This window comes from Panthera leo, chromosome D2 (assembly GCF_018350215.1).
Source record: "Panthera leo isolate Ple1 chromosome D2, P.leo_Ple1_pat1.1, whole genome shotgun sequence".
Taxonomy (NCBI): Eukaryota; Metazoa; Chordata; class Mammalia; order Carnivora; family Felidae; genus Panthera; species Panthera leo.
Genome location: NC_056689.1, coordinates 86,852,399 through 86,876,792, shown reverse-complemented (window position 1 = coordinate 86,876,792; position 24,394 = coordinate 86,852,399). Strand labels below are relative to the sequence as shown.

The 24,394-nt window shown below is 62.0% G+C and overlaps 1 protein-coding gene across 1 annotated transcript in view; it reads right to left on the bottom strand.

Annotated features, from left to right (window-relative positions):
* Positions 1-24,394, bottom strand: part of KNDC1 (kinase non-catalytic C-lobe domain containing 1) — a 63,416-nt gene that overhangs the window by 3,503 nt on the left and 35,519 nt on the right. Inside the window, exons 11-27 of the mRNA XM_042908847.1 lie at positions 23,618-23,695; positions 22,944-23,037; positions 22,287-22,449; positions 21,521-22,209; positions 21,041-21,185; positions 19,925-20,022; positions 18,693-19,081; positions 14,410-14,439; positions 10,020-10,113; positions 9,821-9,918; positions 8,973-9,193; positions 6,814-6,927; positions 5,577-5,724; positions 5,281-5,460; positions 4,554-4,760; positions 4,032-4,114; positions 3,606-3,756 (exon numbers count right to left, since the gene is read on the bottom strand). Of these exons, the coding sequence (XP_042764781.1) occupies positions 3,606-3,756; positions 4,032-4,114; positions 4,554-4,760; positions 5,281-5,460; positions 5,577-5,724; positions 6,814-6,927; positions 8,973-9,193; positions 9,821-9,918; positions 10,020-10,113; positions 14,410-14,439; positions 18,693-19,081; positions 19,925-20,022; positions 21,041-21,185; positions 21,521-22,209; positions 22,287-22,449; positions 22,944-23,037; positions 23,618-23,695 (2,982 nt within the window). The remainder of the gene's footprint in view (positions 1-3,605; positions 3,757-4,031; positions 4,115-4,553; positions 4,761-5,280; positions 5,461-5,576; positions 5,725-6,813; positions 6,928-8,972; positions 9,194-9,820; positions 9,919-10,019; positions 10,114-14,409; positions 14,440-18,692; positions 19,082-19,924; positions 20,023-21,040; positions 21,186-21,520; positions 22,210-22,286; positions 22,450-22,943; positions 23,038-23,617; positions 23,696-24,394) is intronic.

Genomic DNA, 24,394 nt, shown 5'->3' with positions numbered 1-24,394 from the left:
GGCCAGTCAGCAGATTTGGCAAATTCACCAGATTTGATAGGAACACACGGTGGGATTCTCTTTCCTAACAGCATGTGCCATTTCAGAGGCCTGAGGTCCTGGGTTCATGGACCCACAGATAGCACTTGGATTTCACACAATTCCAGAGGCTTCTAGAAGATTCTAGAGAATTCAGCTGACCCCTCATTTCAGAGCTGCCTCACCTTATAAACTGTCACCAGGGCCAGGGCCTTCCTTCAGGCGGGAACAGTTGCCTGCCTGTGGGTCCCAACCACATGCCTTTCCACTGGACTTGACCTTGTCTGCGGTGATTCTGATGCCATCGAAGGTCACACAGATGGGCCCCTGGAGCTCATCCACCACGGTGGCCTCCCAGCTGTCTGGCCTGAGTGCTTCTTAAAGAGTCTTGGAAAACATTTACTCGCTCATACTTTTTAAGTTGACATCCCACTTTTTTCTTCATATACTTAAACAGATGCAAAATAGGGGTGCCTGGGTGGTTCCGTCAGTTGTGTCCAACTCTTGATTTCGGCTCAGATTTGTGGGATTGAGCTCGGTGCCAGACTCTGCTCTGACAACACGGAGTCTGCTTGGGATTCTCTCTCTGCCCCTTCCCTGCTTGCGTGTTCTCTCTCTCAAAAATAAGTATTTAAATAGATGTGAAATATGTAATTTCCAGCACTTTCAGATAAAACTGTTCCATCACATTTTTGTTTGTAAAAAAATGTGGTAAAAAATATGCAGTAGAAAATTTACTCTTGTAAGCACTCTTAATAGAGCTCCGCAGCGTTAGTGACACTGGGTTGTGTCACAGATCTCTAGAGCTTTCTTCTGGTAAAACTGAGGCCACAACTGTCAAACAGCTACGCCCATCTCCTGCCCCCACCTTTCTACCTTCTGTCAGTGTGGCTGGAACACCCCCAGAGATCTCCTAGAGTGGAATCACAGCATTTGTCTTTCTGGAACTGGCTTGTTCCCTGAGCATGACGTGCTCCAGGCTCAGTCACGCCAGAGCCTGTATCATGACTTTATTCCTTTTTTTTTTTTTTTTAATGTTTATTTATTTTTGAGACAGAGAGAGACAGAGCATGAATGGGGGGAGGGTCAGAGAGAGAGGGAGACACAGAATCCGAAGCAGGCTCCAGGCTCCGAGCTGGCAGCACAGAGCCCGACGCGGGGCTCGAACTTGTGAACCACAAGATCATGACCTGAGCTGAAGTTGGACACTTAACCGACTGAGCCACCCAGGCACCCCGACTTTATTCCCTAGTGTGGATAGGCCACATTTTGTCTACCCACTTGTCCGTGGATGGACCTTTGGGCTGCTTCTTTCTCTTGGCTGTTGTATTCTGTCACTTGGAAAATTACCTGAAGAAGTCGAAATGCGGTTTTGCCTTCAAACCCACCATTATTCACCTAAAAAAAGTCAACAAGTTTTTCTTGAAGGTGACAAACTCCACACCGTTCCTTGTTCTTCACCTCGTACTTCCATTCCGTTTTCCCCAGCGCGTCACGTGCGTGGGATGCATGCTGTCCCCAGGGCCCCGCTGCATTCTCTGCCTCAGAATTTGAATGTTGACAGTTTTCTGTGACCACAGTTGACAAATGGAGAAGCCGGTCTTCTGGATTGTTCTGACATTACGGTAAATAACACACAACACGTGAAACAACGCATACGTCGGAACGTGACAAACACTTTTGTCGAAGGTTCGCGTGCAGTTTCCTTGGAAACACGTCCCCCGATGAGCCGCACAGGCTCTTGTCCCCGGTGGTTCCTGCATGCGGCTGAGTACTGCCCGTGTGAATGCTTCTGTCTTTTGCTCGTGGGGACACAGGGCCCGTTTGCGACAACAGGGGGCGTTCTGCCCCCGTGACACCATGATCCCTACTGTCCTTCCAGGCTGGGTGCCCGGGTGTGCGCCCAGAGATCCGCTCCATCGTGCTGACCGCCGGGCCCGCAGAGGTGTCGTGCCGCCCCGTGTGGGCCTGCTGGGCAGGCACCCGCAGACTCGGGACACCGAGCTCACCTTCCCTCTCAGGCTGGGAGGGGGCCTTCGTCCCTCTTTTTGGGGACTCACATAGGGATGATCCTGGGAGGGCCGTGGAGTGGCTGTGGATTGTCCTTGGACCGGTCCTTGGAAGTCCTCGTGAGGACTAACCACACAGGCCCCTGTTTGAAGTCCTGGTTTAGGGAAGCTACGTTCCGATGTCATGATATTTGTAACGTCGTGGATTAGAACAGACCGGGTAAGCCCAGGCTCCCTGTTCCCACATCTTGGAGAAGTGAGGGCTAATAAATCTCTAAAGTGCGAAAATTCTCCCCGACGGGGGAAAATGTAGAGAACTCTGCACTTGCTAATGGGTCTTGGGTTGCCCTGTGGGTTTTGGGGTCAGGGGGACGCAGAGAAATATTAAAAAAAGAAAAGAAATTGCAGACAGGTGCTGGAATAGACCTTTCTGTGCTTTGCCATGTGATGGGGGGGTGGTGGCCCCTGTGGGCTCAGGGGCGGCTCCGGGGGCAGAACGATGGCGTCCCCCACCCCTGAGCTCCCCTGTCATGCTCAGCCCAGGGGCAGCGGTGATGGGGATCTCGCAGGAGGAGCCCTATGTTTGGGCCAGAGTTTGCCCTCAGGTTGCCGCCGCCTGCGAAGCGGTGGGAATCCGCCCACGGGAGGAGCCCTTGTGGTCCCAACCTCATTCCTCAGCATGCCAGTGTGGCAGTTCAAGTGGGCAGGACTCGGCGATGCCCCGTGCCAGGGCTGGCCTCAGGTGGCAGGAAAGCGGAGGCCTTCGGGATGCACCGGGGCCCGGGGACTCCGTCCTCCCCCAGCCCCTCGTGAGTGAGTGGGAACCCGGAGGGAGGCGCCAGCTCTGAGGCAGGTGACTGTCCCTCCTGGCCTGCCTGGTGCACTGCCGGAAGGAAGCAGGTGGGTTAGTTCAGGCTGAGAGACCGGCCGTCAGGGGGAAGGCTGGCGGGGCGTAGAAGGGGCCCTAGGACGGCAAGACCTTCACCTTGACTGGACCACTGACCCGTTTTGTTTATCCCACGAACCTGCTGAGAACACGCACTGTACTGGCTGCAGGGCTGTGACAGGAACCAAGCTGGTCCCCACCCTCGAAAAGTTCAGGTTAGCGGGAAGGCCGGGAGTCACAGTTCCCAGCCCTGTGGCTGCGTACGTGAGTGTGAGAGGGAGTGGGTGTGAGAGGGAGTGTGAGTGTGTGGGTGTGTGTGAGGGAATGAGCACGTGGCTGTGAGTGTGTGAGGGGGTATGTGTGTGAGGGAGTGCATTTGTGTAAGACTGCACGTGCACGTGTGACACTGTAGGTGTGCACAGGCACACACGTGGAAGTTGCACGGACGAGGGGCCGCCACAGCGCTCAGAGCCGGTGCGCATTTGCGGTGTTAGGGTCGGGGTGTGACAGACGGTGCCCGGCGGGCGAGCCGGGTGGTGTGCCTGATGCTGTCGACAGAGGCTGTGACACGGCTGTCACCCTTGCTCGGGCGGAGTCTGAGAACGTGCGCGGAGAACGGATGACTGGGGCCCCCCGCGAGGCGCCGCGCCCTTGCGTCTACACCCTGGCCCTCCTGTGAGACGGGCACCCACCTTGGAGGTGTGGCTGGTCACGATTTCAGCGGCCACCCAGGTGCTGACGTCGTCCGCACTTCTCAGAAGCTGCAGCAGGTACTTGTCCTGGACGTAGTTGGGCAGAAACAAGCTGCACGTCTTGGCGGTCGGAGGCTCGGAGGAACTGGCCCTGGAAGAGACAGGCATGTGCATCCCGGCGAGGACGTGCGGCCGCGGGCCTGCCCGGGCCCCCGGGGCCGCAGGGGGCTCTCCGGACCCGGGTGGGGCCAGCAGGATGGGCTCTGCGGAGCGGGGAGCGTCTGGCTCCGAGGACGTTTGTGACATCGGCGTCTCCCTTTGGCCAAGAGTGTCCACGAGACACTCAGGGGAAGCCCCCAAGCCCCTGCCACCAGCCGTCTGTCTGTCCCAGAGCTCTGGGGTGACGCCCCGCAGGTGCACACTCACTTGGGGATGGCCACGCTTTTGTCCATGACGCCCAGGGCCCGGGAGTTTAAGAAGTGGACGGGATGGCACTTTTGAAACAATTCCTGTCGGAGACAAGGACGCGGATGTTCAGGGCACCTTTCCCAGGGCCCTCGTGGACAAGGCAGCATCTCTGGGGGCCTCTTTGCCCAGCCGTGGTGACAGCAGGTAGGATCACTGGGTCACCATCACCACCTTCACCCGCCAAGTGACTTGGGGCCCAGGATGGCGGGACACCTGGGGGCGGGGCTCAGGGCGCCAGGAAGGAGGAGGCCCACAGGGCGCCCTCTAGCGCTCGCGAGGCGGGAGTGTCAGGGACGCCGCGGGCACTGGTGGGCAGGGGGAGGGGTGGGAGTAGGAGCAGAGTCGGGCCTTTCCAGAGCGCAGCCCCCCCGCCAAGTTCACTGCCCTCCGCACGTCCGCCCAGCAACTCCAGAGAGCCAGCGAGGGCCCCCCGCGTCCCTCCCCGTGGCGTCCCCGCGCCAGGAGGGCCGGCCCCGTCACCTGCTGCAGCAGCGTCAGCTGGGAGAAGAGCTGGTGGGTGCTGTACTCCGTCAGGAAGTAGGGCCCCTTCTCATTGGCCTTGGCATAGGGGCCGTAGAAGTCCTCGAAGAAGCAGGGCTTGGGCAGGGCGGACGCGATGGTGTACTGGCGCTCCTTGTGGTGGGGCAGCGCCAGCCCGTTGCCCCGGGACAGCCTCCAGGGGAAGCTCTGCAGGGCGAGGTCAGAAGGTGCTAAAGGGGCGGGAGGAGCAGCCCCGAGGGGAGGGGGTGGGGGTGGGGAGGACCAGGAGGGCTCCAGGCCCTTGCTCAGAGAGACAGCCGCAGAGCCAATCTCTCCCACCCACCGCTCTGGGACACCTGTCCTGGTCATTTCAGCAGGTCCCCCCCCTGAAGTGTGGCGCTGTCCCCATATATTATGGGCAGGTCCCTTCAGACCCGGCCCCCATCCTAGGCCATTTCCTGGCAATGATTTATTCCACTCATCAGGAACGTGAGGTCATCTGAGCACCTGGCCGGGGCCCCTGCACTGTCCTCGTCCAGGGCGAGGACGGGCAGGAAGTGCCAGCCTCACAGGGCCGTGCGTGTGTCTTTACATGTGTCCACACGTGTGAGCGCACAAGCACGTGTGTGAATGTGTGTGTGCATGCGTGCGTGCACTGCGTTCTCTGGGCTGTGCTGCCTCTGCCCCAGGAGACCCCCCGTCCCCCCAGTCCGGGAAAGGCCCCCACCTTCCGGGAGATGCCGTCTTCCGAGAGCCTCTTACAGAGGGCGTTGAGAGGCCTGGTGTCCTCCTCTGCCTCCTTGGGGCCCTCCAGGTCTGTGCCACGTGAGGTGCCCTCGGCCCGCCGGTCAGTGCCCACCTCCAGGAGGCCCAGCAGGTGCTCTGCAGAGCCGTCCAGGGGCAGGATCTGGGCAGAAGCACAGGGTGGTCACTCGTCACCCAGACAGGGCTGGTGGCTCTCACCCCGAGTCCTGCCCACGGGCACGCGGGGGCTGCCCCGGTGCCGGCTCTGGCCGTGCTCACCTTGGAAGAGAGGAAGTCCTCCAGCCTGCCCAGGAGCCCGGAGTTCCGAGTGAAGTCCACGGTGTAGCAGTCTTCCAGCCAGGCCTGCAGGAGGCAGAAGCTTCGCTTGTAGATCTTGGTGAAGGTCGAGGTGGGGTCCTGGTGAGCCCTGGAGGCAGACGGCAGAGACCTAAGCTTTACCGGGTCTGTCTGCTGCTGGGGGTCACGCACTGCCCAGCAAGGGGGCGTGAGTGGGGTCTGAATGTGGCTCTCCTTCGAGGGGTGTTTCAGCCCTATCTCGCCTGTGTCAGGGGACAGAAGAGAGAGGCCGTGGCCGCATAGCTGGGCCTCGGGCTCGGCGACTCGGGACAGGGGCCTGCTGCCTGTCCGCCAGCCTTGCCTGGCGCCAGTCCTGAGGCACCTGTCACCCCTGCAGCTCGGGCTGAGATGCCAGGGGTCTGGCACACGGTGTGAGCGCACGCCACGAGAGGCAGAGTGGGGGCCTGGCTCCACACGTGCAGGAGTAAGGGGTACGGAGGTCTCCCCTGCGAGTCCCCGCCCCAAGGAGGGAGGTGATGGCTGATGGGCCAGGCAGGCGCAGGGAGCCTGTGGTGACGACAGGCCAGGTCAGAGAACAGGCCAGAACAAGTCCATACATCCTTCACTGACTGCAGTCCTGGGTTGCCTATGCGCTGCTGCTGAGGAGGGCTGAGGGCCTGCAGGACAGCACCCCCCTCCCCCTGTGCCCCCACCCAGGCCACCTGCCCCTGCCCCCACCCAGGCCATCCCCTCCCTGCCTCCTCCATTAGCATCGGTGGTCTCTTCTGGCCACTCTCCCCTCCTTTAAAAAAAGCTTTTTTTTAAAAAATGTTTATTTATCTTAGAAAGAGAGAGACAGAGCGTGAGCGGGCGAGGGGCAGAGAGACAGAGAGACGCAGAATCCCAAGCAGGCTCCAGGCTCTGAGCTGTGAGCACAGAGCTCGAACTCAAGAACTGCGAGATCAGGACCCGAGCTGGAGTCTGACACTTAACCGACTGAGCCACCCGGGTGCCCCAGCCACTCTCCCCTCCTGCTGCTCCCTCCCTTCTCTGGGCTCCTCCTCCCCTCGCACCCTCCCTCTTGCTCTGCCTTCTCCGGCCGGGCACAGCCATCATCCTGGCCAGGGTCGGCAGGGCCCCCCTTGCCCTTCACAGCCATTGACAAGGCGCCACGGGGTCCACCGTGCGTCTGTGTGGCGCCTCGTGGGCCGGGCCGTACCTGGACAGGGTGCTGTTGATGCGGTCCAGCAGGAAGTGCAGGAAGTCGTGGGGGGTGCAGAAGTAGCGGAAGGTGTACAGGAACTGCTGCACGTAGCCCTCCAGGAAGGCGTCGCTGGGGCGGAGAGGAGGTGCTCAGAACACTGGCAAGGCCAAGGCTCGGCCCCGCCCGCCCGCCTCCTAGCTCCATCTGTCCCCCACCCCGGGCCGGGCAGGCATCTCCTCCCCGGAGACCTTACCTGTGCTTCAGGTAAGCGGGGAGGGAGGGCCCGGCTCCCCACAGCCCCCGTTAGCAGTTCTGAGGTAGATGTGAGAGAGAGAGCATGTGAATGTGCGTGAGCGAGAAGGCGTGTGCGTTCCGCGTGTGTGAGCACGTAGATATGCGCGGCCCTTGCCAGGAGAAGCACTTGGAGAAGTAAAAGGTGTGTGCGGGTATTGGTAACGTTAGGGACTCCCAACCATTTCTGGCGGGAGGACCTTCTTTAACATCGAGTTTTAAGGCACCCTCGCTATCCGCTTCTAGAACCTGTTTGGGGGGACTCGTGTGAGCAGGCAGTGACCCCCGCCCCCAAACTGGAAGTCACTACATTAGAAAGGAGAGCTGCTCGTTGTGCCCCAAAGTTCTCAGTTTCTTCAGGGCAAAACCAGGTAGGTGAGGGAATGAGCGTCCCCTGCTCGCAGGGGTGCCCCAGGGAACCCCAGGGCGGGCGATACCATGCAGGTCAGTGACTGAGTCCCAGAAAGAAAGGTGCAGGGGTCCTGGCAAGGCTCCTGGAAGGGGCTTCGGGGTGGAGGCCTGGTGTCTGGAGGGTGAGGGAGCCTAGCCACCTGGTCACCCTGGGGCTCCTGGGAGATGGGGCTGCTGCGACCGGGGTCAGGTCCAGCCTGCCCCACGAAGGGGGTGCCTACGGGGTCTGAGCAAGGGCTCTCCCCTTGTTGGAGGTGCTGTGCACGCACATACACAGCACGCCGCGTAATACCCCTCAACACACACACGCACACCCCCCCAAGCACACACACACCCCACACACACATGCACACGTGCACATCTCCTGTATTTGCACGGCCAGCCCTCATCGGGCGCGTGGTCAGGGCTGGTCGGAGGACCCCCGCCAGGGGAAGTCTCCCAGCACAGTCGGGTACAGCCCACCTCGGGAGAACATGGGAAGAGGCGGCCATCCCGGGAGGCCCAGGACGCCTCTGCTCTCAGGGTACTTCCCTCGTCCCCTGACAGCCCCCAGTGTCCCCTGCTGACACCTGACTATCAGTTCTGGGACCACCACAGCCTTCAGCTCAAAGAGGGCCCCGGGGGCCCCCAAGTGTGTCACGGGCCCCCCAAAGCCAGAACCGGGGGAGGCCTCCACCATCGTCTGGGAAGGTAGTCTGTACCCAGCCCTGACCTGCTGGCCCCCGTGGCGTGGGCCGGGCCATCGGGTCAAGGGAACCTGCCAGGAGGCCCTGTGCCTGTACCAGGGGGACACGTGGCTGTGCCGATGGACAGGGCGGGCACAAGGGTGGAGGGGCCAGGGGGCGGCCCGGGGATCCCTGCGAGCCTGGGTGTGAGTGGACTGGTCCTCCATGCTGCGGGGTGAACGCGCCCCTGTGCGCGGATCAGTCAGAGTGTCTGAGGCACCAGTGCAGGGCTCTGCCGAGAGGCGGTAGCTGCAGAAATAGTTCAATGAGTGGCTGAGACCAACCGCACTGGCGGTCCCTGGGGAGCCACACGATTAATTAAGGGGTGTTTTGACCCGGCAAAGCGGATGGAATCCAGGCAGGTCTCTGAGGCTCCCGTGTGTGTTTAAATTCAGAAGTCCCCTGGGCTGTTCACTGTGCATCCCACATCCCCTGTCTCTCTTCCAAGGCACCTGCCCCGGCACGGCTGAGACCCAGACGCCCAGGCCTACAGGTGCACGTCCAGCCAAGAGCCTGGCAAAGGAGGCAAGCGGCCGCTGACACGAGGCAGCTTAAAGTTCTGATTCAAAATTTTCTAAATTAAAAGAAGCGCCAACCCATCTCCGATGAGGCAAAGACTTTGCTCACCTCATTCGCCTTCCGGGGGCCTGTTTCTTTGTTTCCATCTCCCTCCTGCTTTCAAAAGGCACGCAGGGGCCCAGGGGAGCCCACAGTCCCCCCCACCCCCCCAGGGGCCGGGGGCTGCACCTGGAGTAGAGGTAGGCCATGAGCCCCAGGGGCGTGCCGGCCTGCAGGACGCGGGCCTTCCTCTGCCTGCCGCCGCGCGGGTGCTTGCTGACGTTGTAGAAGATGAGGGACGAGGACTCGTCCAGGGGGCTGAAATCCAGCGTGTCGCAGTGGGCCGCCGAGATGTTCACGATCACCGGCAGGGCGCAGGGCTCCAGGCCCCACCGCTCGGCGTACATGACCTGTGTGTGGGGTGGGGAGCTAGCTGCCTCTGGTTGACCTGCTGCCACCGGGGGCTTGCAGGACACGGGTGCTGAGTCACTCTGCATGGCTGTGGCTTCTCAAAAATCGCGGCACGTTTTCATGATTTTTTTTTTCCAGGGACTGATTTCCCGGGTATCCATCCACAAGAGCATGAAGGCCTCTTGAGGGAAGGGGAAAGATGGGAGGGGCAGGGATGGGAGGGGGCAGATAGGGGAGGGGCAGGGATGGGAGGGGCAGAGATGGGGGGAGAGATGGGAGGCGGCAGGGATGGGAGGGGGCAGATATGGGAGGGACAGGGATGGGAAGGGCAGGGGTGGGAGGGGCAGAGGTGGGGGAGAGATGGGAGGGGGCAGGGGTGGGAGGGGCCGAGATGAGGGAGAGATGGGAGGAGGCAGGGATGGGAGGGGGCAGATAGGGGAGGGGCAGGGATGGGAGGGGCAGAGATGGGGGGAGAGATGGGAGGCGGCAGGGATGGGAAGGGCAGGGGTGGGAGGGGCAGAGGTGGGGGAGAGATGGGAGGGGGCAGGGGTGGGAGGGGGCAGATATGGGAGGGACAGGGATGGGAGGGGCAGGGGTGGGAGGGGCAGAGACACAGGGGGACTTGCCTGAAGATACTTCTTGACCAGTCCAAGGAACTGCACCTTGCACTTCATTTCTTCCAGCTGCCCTTTCAGTTTGGACAACATGGTCTTCACCTCGGAACCTGGGGGCAGGAAGAGGTGGCACAAAGTGGTCCCCTGAGCTCCCGGGGGGTGGCCCCCTTTGTCCAACTCTGTGCTCTGGCATGTGGACACGCAACACTACCTTTGTTTCGCTTCTCTTTCTGTAAGAGCTTCTGGTAGAACTTCAGAGTCTTCCGGTAGTTTCTTTTCTCTATCATGAGCTGCTGCTCCAGCTCCTAGTGAGGAAAGAGCCCGTGAGCCCAGGCGATCGCCCTCCTCCCTCTGCAGGAGGTGCTGGCGGCCCAGGCTCCACTCACAACAGGCTTTCCGTCTGTTGTCTCGAAAGCAACTGCTCAGCAAGGCCTACACAAGATGCACACACGGAAAACACGTTAGCATGCAGGGACACACACGTGAATCATGTGGAAGTTCTTGGGAGGAAAGCTGTCAAACAGCCACAGAAGGACTATCTGTGCCCGCGAGCTGGGTTGTGAGGCCTTGTGCTCTGATGCAAGGACACTAGGAAATGTGAAGGGAAACCGCGCTGAAACAGCGGGGGGAGGCCAGCAAGGGAGTTCTCAGCCCACCGCCCGGTGAAGTAAAGACCCAGCAGGGACCTTGCAGGTGGACACACTTCAGCACCCCGCAGGAGGAAGGAAGGTTTCCTCCCGTCCTGGCAACAGTCCAGCCAGTGAGAGGTAGTCATGGCCCAGCCAATGAGAAACTGCCAGAGCCCAACCAAGGCGGGACTGCCATAACCCAGCCAATGAGGGGCTGCCACAGCCCAGCCAATGAGAGACAGGGATTCCACTGAGCCACTTAAGAAGATTACAGACCGCCAGGTCCCCAGCAGCCCCCAGGATCCCCGCAGAGGAGGGGGTTGGTGGACAGGGTCCACAGCTTGGGCCTCACCCTATCCCTTTGCAACCCAGGCCCTGCCTCCTGGCCTTGGCTCCACCCCTGACACCTGCCCTGGCCCACGGAGGGTCTGTCCTTCTGGAGGGTTCTCCAGATACTACTTCCGGCCGGTTGGGAGGGGGCCTGGCGCATGCCTACCGCGTTCCTGGTCCTGGGAGGGGCCGGGGGGGGGGTGCACTTGCAGCCCGGGGGGGTCCCTGCAGGACCCCCATGCGACCCCGCACCTCGGCCCCGCTGCCTGGGGGACCCCAGCACGGAGTCCCTGCCACAGACTCGGGGCGACTGGCCCCAGTTCCTGCCGCAGCCCCTCGGCCACCCTGCGTGGGGACAGTGGCCTGGACGTGTGGACGCTGCCGCCTGCGGACCGTCCAGAGGGCCGCGGTGCCAGCGGAAGTTCCGCTGGGTCACGTGTCACTGCCCACCAGGGAGCCCAGCGACAGAGGTCTCCGCTCCCTCTAGGAGAATTTGCATCTTCAGGGAGAGGAGGCGCATCCTCCTGGGAGGGTCCACAAGGGTGCTCGCTCCGAGGGGCAGTATCCCCCTGGCTCTGTCCTCCAGGGCAGACAGTCTGGGTTCTTCTCTTACACAGAGGGGGCAGGAAAGGCCGCAGGGCAGGCCCGCTCAGGGCAGGGAATGTTGGAAAGGACCAGAATCCAGATGTGGCCCCTCCCTTCAAGGAGGGAGCTGACAGATACAGCCTGGCCCACTGCCCCCACCTGGCCAAGCCCAGGGCTGAGGAGGGATGTGACCGTGGAGCAGTGAGGGGTCCGGAAGCCAGGCAGGTCCCTGGGAGCCGGCCTTGAGCGTGGGTCTCCAGCTGGGGCTGTGGGGTGACTTTTCCTGTGGGTGGGCACAGTGAGGGACCAGACTGGGGCCGGGGACCAGCGAAAGGTAGGTGTTGGCTCAGGGAGGTCTCAGACTCCCTGGGAAATAACTTCCTGTTAACAGCTTCAAGGTGGCCCCAGGGCCCTGAAGCGGCCACACTGACAAGAACCTTAATCTGAAAGTCAAATACACTGTGGTCTTCACTTGGGGACATCTAATCACCTCAAACCCAAACAAGCTTTCCCCTGATCTTATCTAGCTACAACTATGGACTTTGCTTTATTGGTAGCATTTATTTCTGTATGATTTTGTAAAATAAAAAATGCAGGTGATATTTTAATTTAAATATTTGAATCCCTTCTCTCTGGTGGTTTTACTGAAAGGAGGTTCACGTGGCTGTCTTCTTCACGCTGCTATGTTAACGACGGGGTGGCAACAGCCACAGCAGATGGTAGGAGCCTCTAGGCCCAGGGCAGCTGGGGGGCAGGGGCCGTGCCTGGTGTTGGGGAGTGTGGTGCAAACACAACCACATGGCCCTGCCACATCTCGGTTGGTCAATCAGATCCCCCACGGCCTCTGAGTGCAAGCTGCCGAGGGCAGGGGAGGAGCCACGCATGGGGAGGAGGTCGATTTAGACCTCGAGGGGAGACCCTCGAGGGCAGGGGAGGAAGCCTGCCGAGGGCATCTCGAGCTGCCCCAAAGCTGCCGATGCACCGTTTGGCTGGGCCTGTGTTTGAGCAGAGCGTGGGATTTGACACCACGTGGTCCCGGGTCCAAATCTTCCTCCCCTACTTGACAGCTGGAGGCCCTGGTCACCAGCTGCCAGGGTGTGGAGGAGAACGGGCCCCCAGGGTATGTGGGGGCAGGACTGAAGTGCGCCTCGACGTGGGAGCCACTGGCCGTGTGTGGCAGCTCTTCTATTTAAGTGGTGCGAAAATGTCAATTCCTCGGTCACGTGGGCCACACCTCAAGGGCTCAGTTAGCCACACATGGCTGGTGGCTGCCCTGATGGATGGTGCAGATCTGGAACATTTCATCATTGACGGCAGTCCCGTCAGATGGCACAAATCTCCACACAGCGGCAGATGCAGGTGGCCCCGCAGAGCTGTGTTCGCGGAGGACTCCTCTTCTGCCTTCTGGGTGTAGGGACCTGAGTGTCTCTGCCCTCCATGCATGCTTCTCTGTGACCTTGGCTTTCTGATGATGCAGTGGCCCCTGCCGGAGAGGGGAAGGATGGCCTGGGCCCCGTGTTCCAGGACTCCCCCCACCTTTTGCGTGGCTCAGAACAGCCATGGGGAGAGCACCCTCTGAGGCCACCCTGCATGAGGCCCTGTCCAGCCCTGTCGCCCTCTTGCACACTTGTCCAGATGCTGATAAGACCCCTTCTCCTGGAGCGGGTTTGTGGGCACTGGGGCCGATGGGTCACACACCTGCCAGAACGGGGTTCACGCGGTCTCGTCCCAGGTGAGCGTCTCAGCAACCTCAGGTTTTAAGGTTGGGTGTGAAGTTTGTCAGTAACACCTCTCACGCTACTGAACTACAGACTGGTTCTTTGGAAAGGACCATTTTGACTGATTTTAAACTAAATCTATGTGAATTAAAATTCACACAGAACGGATGATGGAGAAGAAACATGGGAGCCGGGCAGCACGGCCATGGCCACACTTGGCAGAAGCAGAAGGCGTCCTGGACCACGGGCTGAGCCGGACTGGCTGCGTCTAAATAAAACACCCAGGATCATTCGAGGTTAGGCGTTTCCCCTGGCCGAACCCAAGTGAGGGTTTTTTTCATCACACACCATGGCCTTTGATTTACACAGGCCTGAAAGCTGGCCAGTGCTGGGGAGGAGACAAAACCACAGTCGGAAGGACGCTGGAAAACCCAGAACTTGTAGGCAAAGAGAGAAAAGAGGGATTGAAAGAGCAGACCTACGCCGGCTGACTCCATCTTGTTCTGTGTCCTTCACGTTGAGTGACTATGTCCCCGACATGGCCCCTTTCTGGGAAAATTGCAGAAACCTCAGACCACGCCTCCTCCCCTTGAGTAACCTCCCGTTCACCCGTTCAAATTTCCCGATCAAAACACGCCCGGCGACCTGCGTAACAGGACTCCGACCCTTCCCCAGCCAATCAGCTGAGGCCACGGCCATTACCTCACCAACTGCCCCTAGACCCCTATAAAACCTTTGTGCTTTTGAAATTCGCTCTCTCTCCCGGCATCTCACCCCTGCCTCAGTGCAGGTAGGGGATGGAGCTTGAGCTAGCTTGAATAAAGGCTCTTTGCTTTTGCATCGGACTCGGCTCCCTGGTCTTTGGGGATCACGAATTCTGGGCATAACAGGATGAACCGAGATCAGCACCATTCACCTCAGCACTGAAAGCAAAGCCCGTTTTAACAGCAGGCCAAGGGCAACAGAGGACCTCCGCGCTCCGTGTGCCGCCTCAGAGATGCTGTGGCCACGCGGAAGGCGGGCTCCCAGCCCCCACTCGTGGCACGTGCTGGGGCGCCAGTCGGCACGCGCTGGGTGTGCAGGTGCTGCTGTGCGGTCAGGGACGGACGGAGGGAACATGATGCCCTCTGGTTGACCCCCCACCCCAACGCCTGACCTGTTGCACACTCGCTCTGTTTGGGCAGCAAATGTGGAAGTGTGTCTAATGGTTGTTTTATACCCTTCGAGTTTGTCTGGGTCTCCTGTTTTGAAACAGACATGGTGGTTCTCAGAGAGAAACGTGAAACTGGCGGCCTGATCCAGCCCACCCAGGATGCAGACAAGGGCACGGGAAACTCACCTGGCGGCATTCGGGTTCCAGCAGAGACGCCTTCCCGGGCGAGCAGGAACAGAAGGGAAAACACGTCACTCCACAGCTTCCCTCAAACTGCCTGCTTCCTGCAGACCGTCCCCCGTGGGAGCCGCCCGCCGAGGGCCGCGGGACCGGGCCCCACTCTCAGTGGTGGCAGGCCCGGGGAGCCTCGTCCCAACCACAGGGTCATGGTCCTGATAAGAATGGACGCGGGCGCCAGCAGCCTTCTGGGCTGAGCACGTCTCCGAGCCCACTTTCAAGAACAGTCTGCGCACGGTGCATGGGTCACCCACGCTCTCCAGTGGGTGCATCTCCCTGCAGGGGGCCACCACCCCGAAGACAACACAGAATTGAGGACAGGGCCCCGTCAGCCTGGGCCAGGCACTCGCACAGGTGAGAGCCACCCTCTGTGGCTCTGAACTCAACGGGCTGGATACAGGGCAGCCGGTCCATAGCCGCCCAGCAGGCGTGGCCTGTGATGTCAGAGGACATGACTTGTGACCGCAGAAGGTGACCTCCGACACAGGCGGCGCAGCTGGACTTCTCATCCCCCCGTCCCCACAGCTGTCCGGGGAGTCGGTGTGGGCACCGCGAGCCGCCCTGGCTGCCACCCTTGTCCCCCAGGTCAGTGGGGCTCCTGGGTCGCGGTCCCGCTGTGGCCAGGGTGGTGGGATGGTGGTGGGTTGGGCTTGAGGGGCGGGCGAAGGGGGCTCCCCAGGGATGCTGCCCGTGTCTTCTCTGTCACTCAGAGCTTCACCTATGGTGACATCTGCAGGTGTCAGTTCAGGTCCCCGGGACCGATGGTCGTCGCTCCCCTTTTTTTCTCAACTAATTTTAAAATTTTTATTTAGAAATTTTTTTGTGACAAAATAAACATAACATAAAATTTACCATTTTAACAAATTTTCATCGAGCTGTTCCGTGGCATCCAGTGTGCTCACCCCCCCATCCCCAGGACTGTCCCATCCTGGAAGGTCTGTCCCCCATCAGACATCGGGTCCCCGTCCCCTCCCCCGTCCCTGGCAACCACTGTCCTCTCTCTGTGGCTGTGAACGTGATGGCTCCGGGGACCTTGCGAGGGTGGAGTCACACCGGGCCTGTCCTTTTGCCTCTGGCTTCTGTCACTGGGCATCATGCCCTTGGGGCTCCTCCACGCGTGACGGGTGTCTCCTTCCCGCGAGGCTGGGGGACGTCCCACTGTGCGCAGATCGTACATCTTCTTTATCCACTCGTCTGCTGATGGACACTTGGGCGGCTCACACCTGCTGGCTCCTGGGAACACCGAGCGAACGCGTCCCCTCGAGACCTCGCCTCCGGCTGTTCCGGGCGCACAGACGTGGGGCTGCCGACCCACTGATAATTCTGTGCTTAGGTTTTGGAGGCATCTCCAGCGTTTTCCGCGGCGGCGGCGTCATTTCGCGTTCCCGCCAGCCGTGTGCAAGGGTTCCAGCTTCTCCTCGTCTTCCCAACACGTGTTCCTTTCTTTCTTTTCCAAATTCCGGTACGGGCCACCCTACTGTGCGTGAGGTGGCGCCTCGCTGTGGTTTCGATTCGCTTTTCCCTCACGACTCACGACGCTGAGCAACCTTTTCGTGAGTTTGGCTGTTTGTGTGTTTTCTTCGGAGCGATGTCTGTGCAAGTCTGTCGTCCGTTGTTCGGTGCTTGCGGAGTCCTCTGTGTTCCCCACATACTCTGGAGCCTGAGCCTTTCTCAGACGTGGGATTTGTAACTGTTTTCCCCACTCTGTTGGTGGCGTCCTCTGATGCGCAGGTTTTCATCTTGATCAAGCCAGTGAATCTATTTTTACTTCTGTTGCCTGTGATCTTGGTGTCGTGTCCAAGAAATCATTTCCAAATCCAGTGTCACCAAGCTCCTCCCCTGTGTTCCTCCTTGGGTTTTAGCTCTTGTGCTTCGGTCTCCGACGTTCTGGCTAATTTTCGAAAGTGCTGTATGGTCCGGGCCCGACCGCTCCTTTGTGCAGCCAGACACCTGTTTTCCCAGCGCCATTCGCCGTGCGGACTGCCCTCTGCCCTCTGCCCGCCGGCCGGGCCTGGCGGCCTGTCAGCACTCGCGTCGGCGGGGACTTGTTTCGGGCTCTCCATCCTGCCCCACGGGCCTGTGCGTCTGTTCCGTGCCGAGACCACACGGTGGGGACGGTGGCAGCTTTGTGACAAGTTCTGAAACCAGAGGTGCGGATCCTCCACTTTCGGTCTCCTTTGTCGCGATCGTTTTGGCTGTTTGAGCTTCCTTGAGATTCCACGTGAACTTAAGGGTGGGTTTTCTATTTCTTCCAGAAGCACCGTCGGGTCACTGCTCTCCTTTCGGGTCAGCCACCTGTCTCGGTGCGGACGTGTGGGTACGCGCCACTTCGAGTCAGAAAACAGATCCGCGTGGTTCCTTTAGTTTCCACGCGGAAACTCAGACTGCTGCCGCTCCGGGCGCCGGAGCCCCGTAGCTGCTTCCTCGGACTTTGGACGTCTCCCGTCTTGTTTCGTCATCTCCTTACTTTCTGGCACGAGATGCCCCAGCTCATCTTCACGCGTCCCGGGGTCGGCGACTTCTCCCCGGAGCCCCGGTCCCTTTGACTGGAGGACAGTGTGCTCGCTGCTGCTTCTGGGCCCTATCGGCAACACAGCTGGGAAGTGTGCACGCGTGAGTGTTCCGTGAAGCGTGTTTGTTCCTCACCGCCTCCCAGTGCTCACGGTCTGTGGGTTCCTCTCATGGGGACGAGCATTGGGACGCTCAGGATCCTGTGTCGGGGGAAGCTGTTCCGCTCTTGGTGACGAGGCCTACGCTCGTCTTGGGGTGTCGTGAGCCGTGACCCCGTCGCTGGTGCCCGCTCTGTTCTCTCACCACCTGTGCAAGCCCCGTACCCTCCGTTTCCCATGACCGGGAGTCTGATGTGGCCCACAGTCGTGCTGGCAGCTTCCGCCACGTGTAGTCTGTTCACTTTCTATTTCTGGGAAAGGCCCCCGCGGGTGCAGAACCAGGGCTGCCGGGGCGAGAACATCCAGCAGCTCCAAAGCGCAAATACTCGTTACAGAAAAGGAAGTGCGAGCGAGGTCTGCAGGCCCCCCAGCGGAGGGAAGGGGACCGTCGGGCCTGGGAGCTGTCCTCTCTGCCCGCGGCACTGGACTCCAACACAGTGGTGTGGAGCTTCCTTGTGGTCCCAGAGGAGGGCGCCCTACACGGGGGCCACCCTGCGCACCGGGTCCCCACAGGAGGCCCCCAGCGCACGAGGCCAGGCCTCCGAGTCTGTTGCCTGAGGCGGCACATGCAGGGCCTGCGGCACGACGCCGGGAGGAGCGGCACGGCTCCACGGGGCACGGCCGCCGTCCACACGTGCGTCAGGACCAGGCAGGGCCCGTCCTCTGTCTAGCGCAGGGCTGAGCAGTGCAGCCAAGTTGAGGCAGTGGCCGGAGGCCAGCAAGGCGAAAACACCTGGGAAAGGTTCAGATGGTGCTGTGAGGGCCGGGGCGACGCAACGTTTCTGGGGCTTGTGCTTGGAGGCCAGAGGAGGTGAGTCAAGCAGGGGCGGGTAGAGGCGCCAGGGCAGGATGCTTGAGCGCTGACGGTTCCTTCCCGTCTGCTGGCGGGGGGGGGGGGGGGGGGTCGCACCTCGTGCGCCTCCGTGGGAGCCCCTGGTCCCGGGGGGAGGCTACAGCCCAGGTCAGAGCGGCTGGTTATGTGGAACCTCGGGTCCAGATCTCTGGGGCTCTGCCCTCACCTAAGGACTGGCCTGGCCTGACCACTCTCAGGCTTGTGCCCTCCTGTCACCCTGCTGGCCCGGGAGGAGCCTGGGCTGCCCTGACCAGGATGGCGCGGGGGGAGGGGTGGGCTGCTCGCAAGGGAAGCTCAGGCCGGGCCAGATGGAGCCCGGGGCCCAGGCTGAATGGACTGCCATGGGCAAGGCGCCTACGGCACTTTTCTCATCACGGTGGGCGCGCTGCCCAAGGGGCAGGAGGCTGCCTGGGGGGAGGGAGCTGCACCTGCCTGGCCCACCAGCGACACGGCCTGAACCCAACTGTGGTCGCCCTCACGAGGTCCTCTCCCGCCACGCGTGGCCCACTTGCCCAGCTCACAAAGAGACAGAAGCCATTTCCTACCCCAGATGTGGAGGGGGTGCCCAGACCAGCGGGGGCCACTGGTGGCGGGCGGGGGCCACGGAATAGGGCACGGGGAGGGGCTCTGTGCACACCATGCCCCACTGCCTGCCGCCACGCGGGACTTGCACCCCCTCCCCCAGCACCGGGCAGCGGCCCAGGACTCACCGGGCTCTGGGCGTCGGCATCCATGGCCCCACCAGCTTTCTGCCTTGCCAACTCCTGCACGTAGCTGTAGACGTCGGCGCCGAAGCAGTCGGCCTCGTAGAAGGCACTGCACCAGCCGGGGCTGCAGCTCTGGAGGTCTGCCGGGCCGGGGTTCACGGCCAGGCCGCCGTCCTTGGGCCGGGGCAGCCGGGCCACTGCCTCGGGGCCCCCACCCTGCTGCCCGTGCTCTCCGGCCTCCGGCTGCTGTTCCCGCTCGGCTTTGACCGACTTCTGAGGCCGGAATCCCACCTCAAAGTTACCCCGTGAGAGCTCGTCTGCGTCCACGTCGGACAGCGGCGGGGGCGGGCAGGGGGCTCGGCTGACTCGAGCGGTGGCCGGTTTCTCCTTCCCTGCACAGGAGAGGACGGCCACCCTCGAAAATGCAGCTCGAGTGGCAGGGTCCATCACCAGCTCTTCACAGAGAAGCTGATTGCGCTCAGACGAGCCCCTCGAGACGGCAGGGTGCCCCCCTGAAGAGGGTTCTGAGGGTTCAGGGCAGGGGTCCTGCCTCCCAGGAGGATCCCTCAGATCCCCTCCCAACACGGGCTGTCCCGGGGTGGGGGAGGAGACCCCTGGGTCGTGAGCTGCTTGTGTGTAGATGAGGAGAACCAGAATGGACGGAGGGCCAGCAGGGCGCTGGGGGCCCGGTGGGCGCCCTCACTTTGCTCTCAAACTTCCTGGAGTGCGCACGCGGTAGAAGGGTGGGGTGAGGTGCCTGTGCTCGCCACCTGCTCCGATGGCCGTGACACGTGTGATCACAGTCACGCAGCCTGACTCCTATAGCCATGCCCCACTCCCATGGGATCCGTGAAATTACACAGCTAACAAAAAAATTACCAGCTAACAATCCAGGAAAATAACCCTCAGACTCTTTAACTGGCACATGTTTCCAGGAAAGAAGCAAAGATTTGTCCCATCACCAGGCTGCTGGCCAGCGACTCCAGGAAGCAGAATGTGACCCCGGCCCCCAGTGCACTGGGCTCCTGCGTGCCACCCACCTGCGGGCGTGGGAGAGCCCCCTCTTCCTGGCACAAGGTCCCCAGCTGGCGAGCCCTGCTCTGGGTGCCTTTGAGAGGACACTGGGGTACCCCGGGGCAAAGGGAAGCCCCTCCTGGAATTACCCAGCCACACCAAGAGAGTCAACGTGGACCCCGCCATGGAGAGTTTTTGCCCCAATGGAGCCCATGTCTTACCCGCCCCGTGCAACGACGGCCTTTTGCTGGACAGTGAGCAGCCACTTGGAGCGCTAGTCCCGTCACCCTGGGGCTGTGACACGGCCTCCTCTGAAGCGCTGCCATCAGAGGGAAGGATGCTTCAGACGCCCCTGTGGCCTGGCCCGTCGGCCCCCCACGATGCCACAGCTTCCCTGCACTGCCTTCCAGCAGGAGTCTCTGGGCGGATGTGCAGAAGCCCCCAGAGCTCACCCCACGTAAACACACCTGGGCTGCAGTGGGGGCCCACCGGTGACCTGGCCCTCCCCCCTCACCACCCCCCCCCCCCCGCCGCCCAACACGCACCACTTAGCAGAGGCCCCACCCAGCTTCCCGAGGACACCCTGACTGCGGGCCACAGGCTGTCACAGAGCACCCTCCTTCCAGAACAATTAAGGGGCCCAAATAATTGGCACAGGGCTTTCTGGAGGTCAGTGCTGTGAGAATGCGGGGCGTTGGCTGCCTGTGGGCCTGTGAGTGTTGGGACCCGGGGCGGGGCAGGCACGGGTTCGGGGTGTTCAGCAGTGTTGACCTGTCTGCACGGGGTGGGCAGTGAACACCGCAGGGCGGTCTCGCAGCTCCCACTGCCTGGTGCAGTCACGGGGACGGGGGCGGGGAGGGCTGTGGGTGTGCCTGGGGCTCAGGGACTGGGTGTTGGGGCATCGGGCCTCTCCAGGCACCCCCCACATCGCTGTGGACAGTCCTCCAGGAGGGGGTGGGCCGGCCCCGGCAGAAGAGCAGCAGGGCAGTCTCTGAAGGGGCGGGGGGTGGGGGGACAGCACAGGGAGGGTCCCCATCCACCTGCTGTCACCCAGCGCTGACCCGTTCCCTGGGGGGCGTCCTCCCCTCCGGGCCCCGGGTCACTCTGCCTCCTCGGGCCGGTACCTGAGCAGGGGCTGTGCCTCCCACACTCTCTCTCCCTGCCCACAGGAGCCCGGCGCCCGCAGGGTGGGCTGCAGGCCTGGCAAGGGGGACCCTGGTGGACAGCCGAGTCTGGGGAGGGTGGAGAGCTGGAGCCCAGGGGGGTGGGAGGGGGCGCAGGGAAGGCAGCCCGGGGCCTAGAGGAGGCGGAACAAGGCCCCAGGGTGGGGGACTCACTTCTCCGGGGCCGATGCCCTCCCGTTCACCACGTGGAAGAGATTGTGCAGCAACTGTTCCCCCCAGTACAGGTCACAGAACTTCTCCGAAATGGCCCCACAGAACGTGGCGTAGGTGAGGTCTTTCAGGGCGTAAATGTATTCCCCTGGGTTTGCAAAATGACAGCGGCCAGTTACCACGTGGGAGAGCACCTTCCGTGCTCCCCGCTCTCCAGGGCGGAAGGAGCTGGCAGGGGGCCGGGCGGGGGCGCCAGGGCTCTAAGTCCCTCTTCCTGCCTAAGACTCTGCTGCCGGCCGAATCCTGGGGGGCTCAGCTCTGCCCCCTGAGCTCTTGGTGCAGATGGATGAGTGGGGGGCCCCCTCTTTGTGACGACCCCAGTTCCCCCTTCACACGGGCCCCCTACAGTGTACTGCGTCCCCCCATGGCCTCTCCCTGGTCCTGGGGCTGCTCCGGGGAGCCCTGTGGTCCCCCCCGTGATACCCATGATCAGAGCCTCCAGCCCGTTGTCCAAGTAGCCGTCAAAGGCAAACTCCTCTTGGATGAGGCGCATGGCCTCCTGCAGCGACGGACAGGCCGTCCTCTTCGGGAGGGGTGAGGCGTCCACACTGGGCGGACAGAGCTTGCGGTCTGATGGCAGGGGCCGCTCGCGGTGACTGTCTGGGGCCTGGTCATCCTGCTCTGGGACCGAGGTGCCCTTGGGGCTGTCTGGACTCGCCTTGGCCAGGGAGGGGTCCCTCGGGGCTGACGGGGGACCCCCCGGCTCCTGGTCTGGGCCCTCAGTGGCCTTGCTCCTGGGCGGCTTGGCTGGGTGACCCAGGTCATGGCGGGCTGCACTGGACCCTGGGGGCCGAGGCCTGAGGCCCTCGGAAGAGGCTCCAGGCAGGGCTACCGGGTCTGGCCCTTGCTCCGTGGGGGGCACCTGTGCCTTCAGGGGTGGGACAGCCGTAGAGGATGCGGGCATCGCTGGTGAAGCCTCCTCCGGCGGGCTGGCCGGGGCAGGGGGAGGGGTGCAGGGGTTCCCCTGGCCCGTGTCTCTCGGCACGGACTCTCTGAGAGGCTCTGGGGCTGCTCCCTGTGGCCCGGCACCCGGTACCAGCTGGTCAGGAATCTTCTGGCTGGGGGCTGCTCCATGGGTCTCGGGAGCCTGCTTCGCAGTGCCCTCCTGGTCCCTGAGAGCACAGAGAGAAGGAGAGAGCGCTGAGGAGGGGCTCGGGGACCCCGCCAGCTCCGGGGTGGGGCTGCTCACCTGGTGTCACCTGCATCTGGTGCCAGTACAATGGGCTTGAAGTGTGTGGCTGCCGAGGTGAAGGCGGCCGGCAGGGAGGCGGCCGCTTCGCAGCAGGAGGGTTGAGTGGGCACGGGCCCCTGCACTGCCACCAGCCTGGTGTCTCCGCCGACCTGAACAAAGCCTGGGGACAGACTGCGCGTGAGTGCGGGCCCCGACATGCCCTGGAGCAGCTCCCACCTCTGCCATAAGGTGCGCTGGCTCCTCCCCGCCCCCGCGGGTGCTGCACCCCTCCCCCCGTGGGGCTCCAAGGGGACTTTGACAGGCCTGAGGCGGCCGGGGCCAAGGGTGGCAGAGCTGGGAGCCATGGAGAAGGCCACGGATGGGAGGAGGGGCTCTTCTTTGTGCTGCAGGATGGGGGTTACCACCCGGCATGACAGCCAGGCTGGGGGGAAGACGGGGCAGGACAGGAGCTGGGCAGCGGCACGTGGATGTGGACACGGGAGCGTGACAGGGCCGTCAGACCAGAGGTGGACAGCCAGGCCGCCAGGAGGTCCTGGACACCCTGCTCCGGGGCCCCGTGGTGGCTGCCTGTGGGTGTCCGCTCAGGGCTGGGGGGTCAGCAGCGGGGGTAGCCGTGGCGTCGGGGGCAGGAAGGGCCAGGCCCTGGCGGCTCACCTGAGCTGGGCCCGGGAGGCGGCATCGCACTGGGGTTCAGCTCCACCACCGAGAGAGCGTTCTGGAGGCCGATGGTCTCCTCCTCCTGGTCAACCTGAGGCAGAAGAACAGGATGGCCCCAGTCAAGGTGAATCCAGGGGCCCGGCGGTCCCGAGTGGATGCCGTGGGGCGCTCCCCGACTTTTCAGCGGAGCTCTTAGCTGGCACTGGCTCACACACTGGACTTGTTTCTCTCTCTATTTATTTTTCAGATTTTATTTTTCAGTTATGTCTCCACCCAGTGTGGGGCTCAAACGCACAACCCTGAGATCAAGAGTCCCCTCCTCCCCCGACTGAGGCAGCCGGGTGCCCCCTGGTTTGCTTCTCTTTCCAATGGGAGCCTTGGGGGCGCTTGCTTCCCAATTCAACAAAGTGTGGGTAGGTTTCTAGGGCACCGTCGCTGCGGGGGAGTGTGTGTGCCTGTCTGCCATCCACGGGGCCCGCCGGGCCCGCAGGCCCAGGAGGCTGACAGCCACCTGTGCCTGAGGGTCACTGTGGGGTATGCCCCCCCTTTCCTAAACTCGCTCTCCACCTGCACAGTAAACAGCGAGAACAAGCGTCCTCGTCTCCCCAGGGCCCGGGCCCCAGCACAGAACCGAGGGGGCTTCACACACACTCTGCAGGGCACTGTCTTACCTTGCAGGTGGACGCCCTCAGGTGGGCTAAAATCTTCCTGCTGTCCATGCCTCGCTGAAGGAGGTAAGTGCTGCATATCTGAAAGAAGGAGCCCCGTGTCCGGCATCTGGGAGGCCGCAGGCCGGGCCCACGTCACTCCAAACGTAGAGGGGAGCACGCCTTGGGCAGGAGCCCTTGAGAGAGTGCACAGCGGCAGGGAGGAGGGCCTGGGGGCTTCGTGTACAGGAAGCAGACCCCAGCCTCGGGGAGCCGGGGATGAAATTCTGCAGCCCCACGTAGAAGGAATAAAGGCTGAACAGAAATGCCCCCCACCCCTTGCTGAGGGGCTGCCTCAGCGCCGGAGAGGAGGGCACAATGACACATGACCTTTCCAGCCTGTCCCTCTAAAGACTTCAAGAACAGGTGATGCTACAGAACCACAGAGGAGTTAGGGGCAGACCAGTCAGCTCCCACATGCACAGACAGCAAACCCCAAAACTGCAACCTAAAAAAACAGGCAAGAGAAAACTTATGTAGACATTTCCAATTAACTGCAATTTGACCCAGGCAGGCCCGAGTCCTCGGTGACCTTGACAACAAGGCAGTGGCTGCTTGCAGGACAAATGTGGATGGGGCCCAGGCAGGTTTGAAGCCAGCTGTCTGTCCCCGCGTCTGTGCGTGTGCCCCGCCTGTGCGTGCACAGGAAGAAACGCTCTGGGATGGGGGGTGGACCCTGAAAATGCAGCTGACCCCTGGGAACTGACTCTACAAGCTCAAACATTCTGATATTTGGGGAGA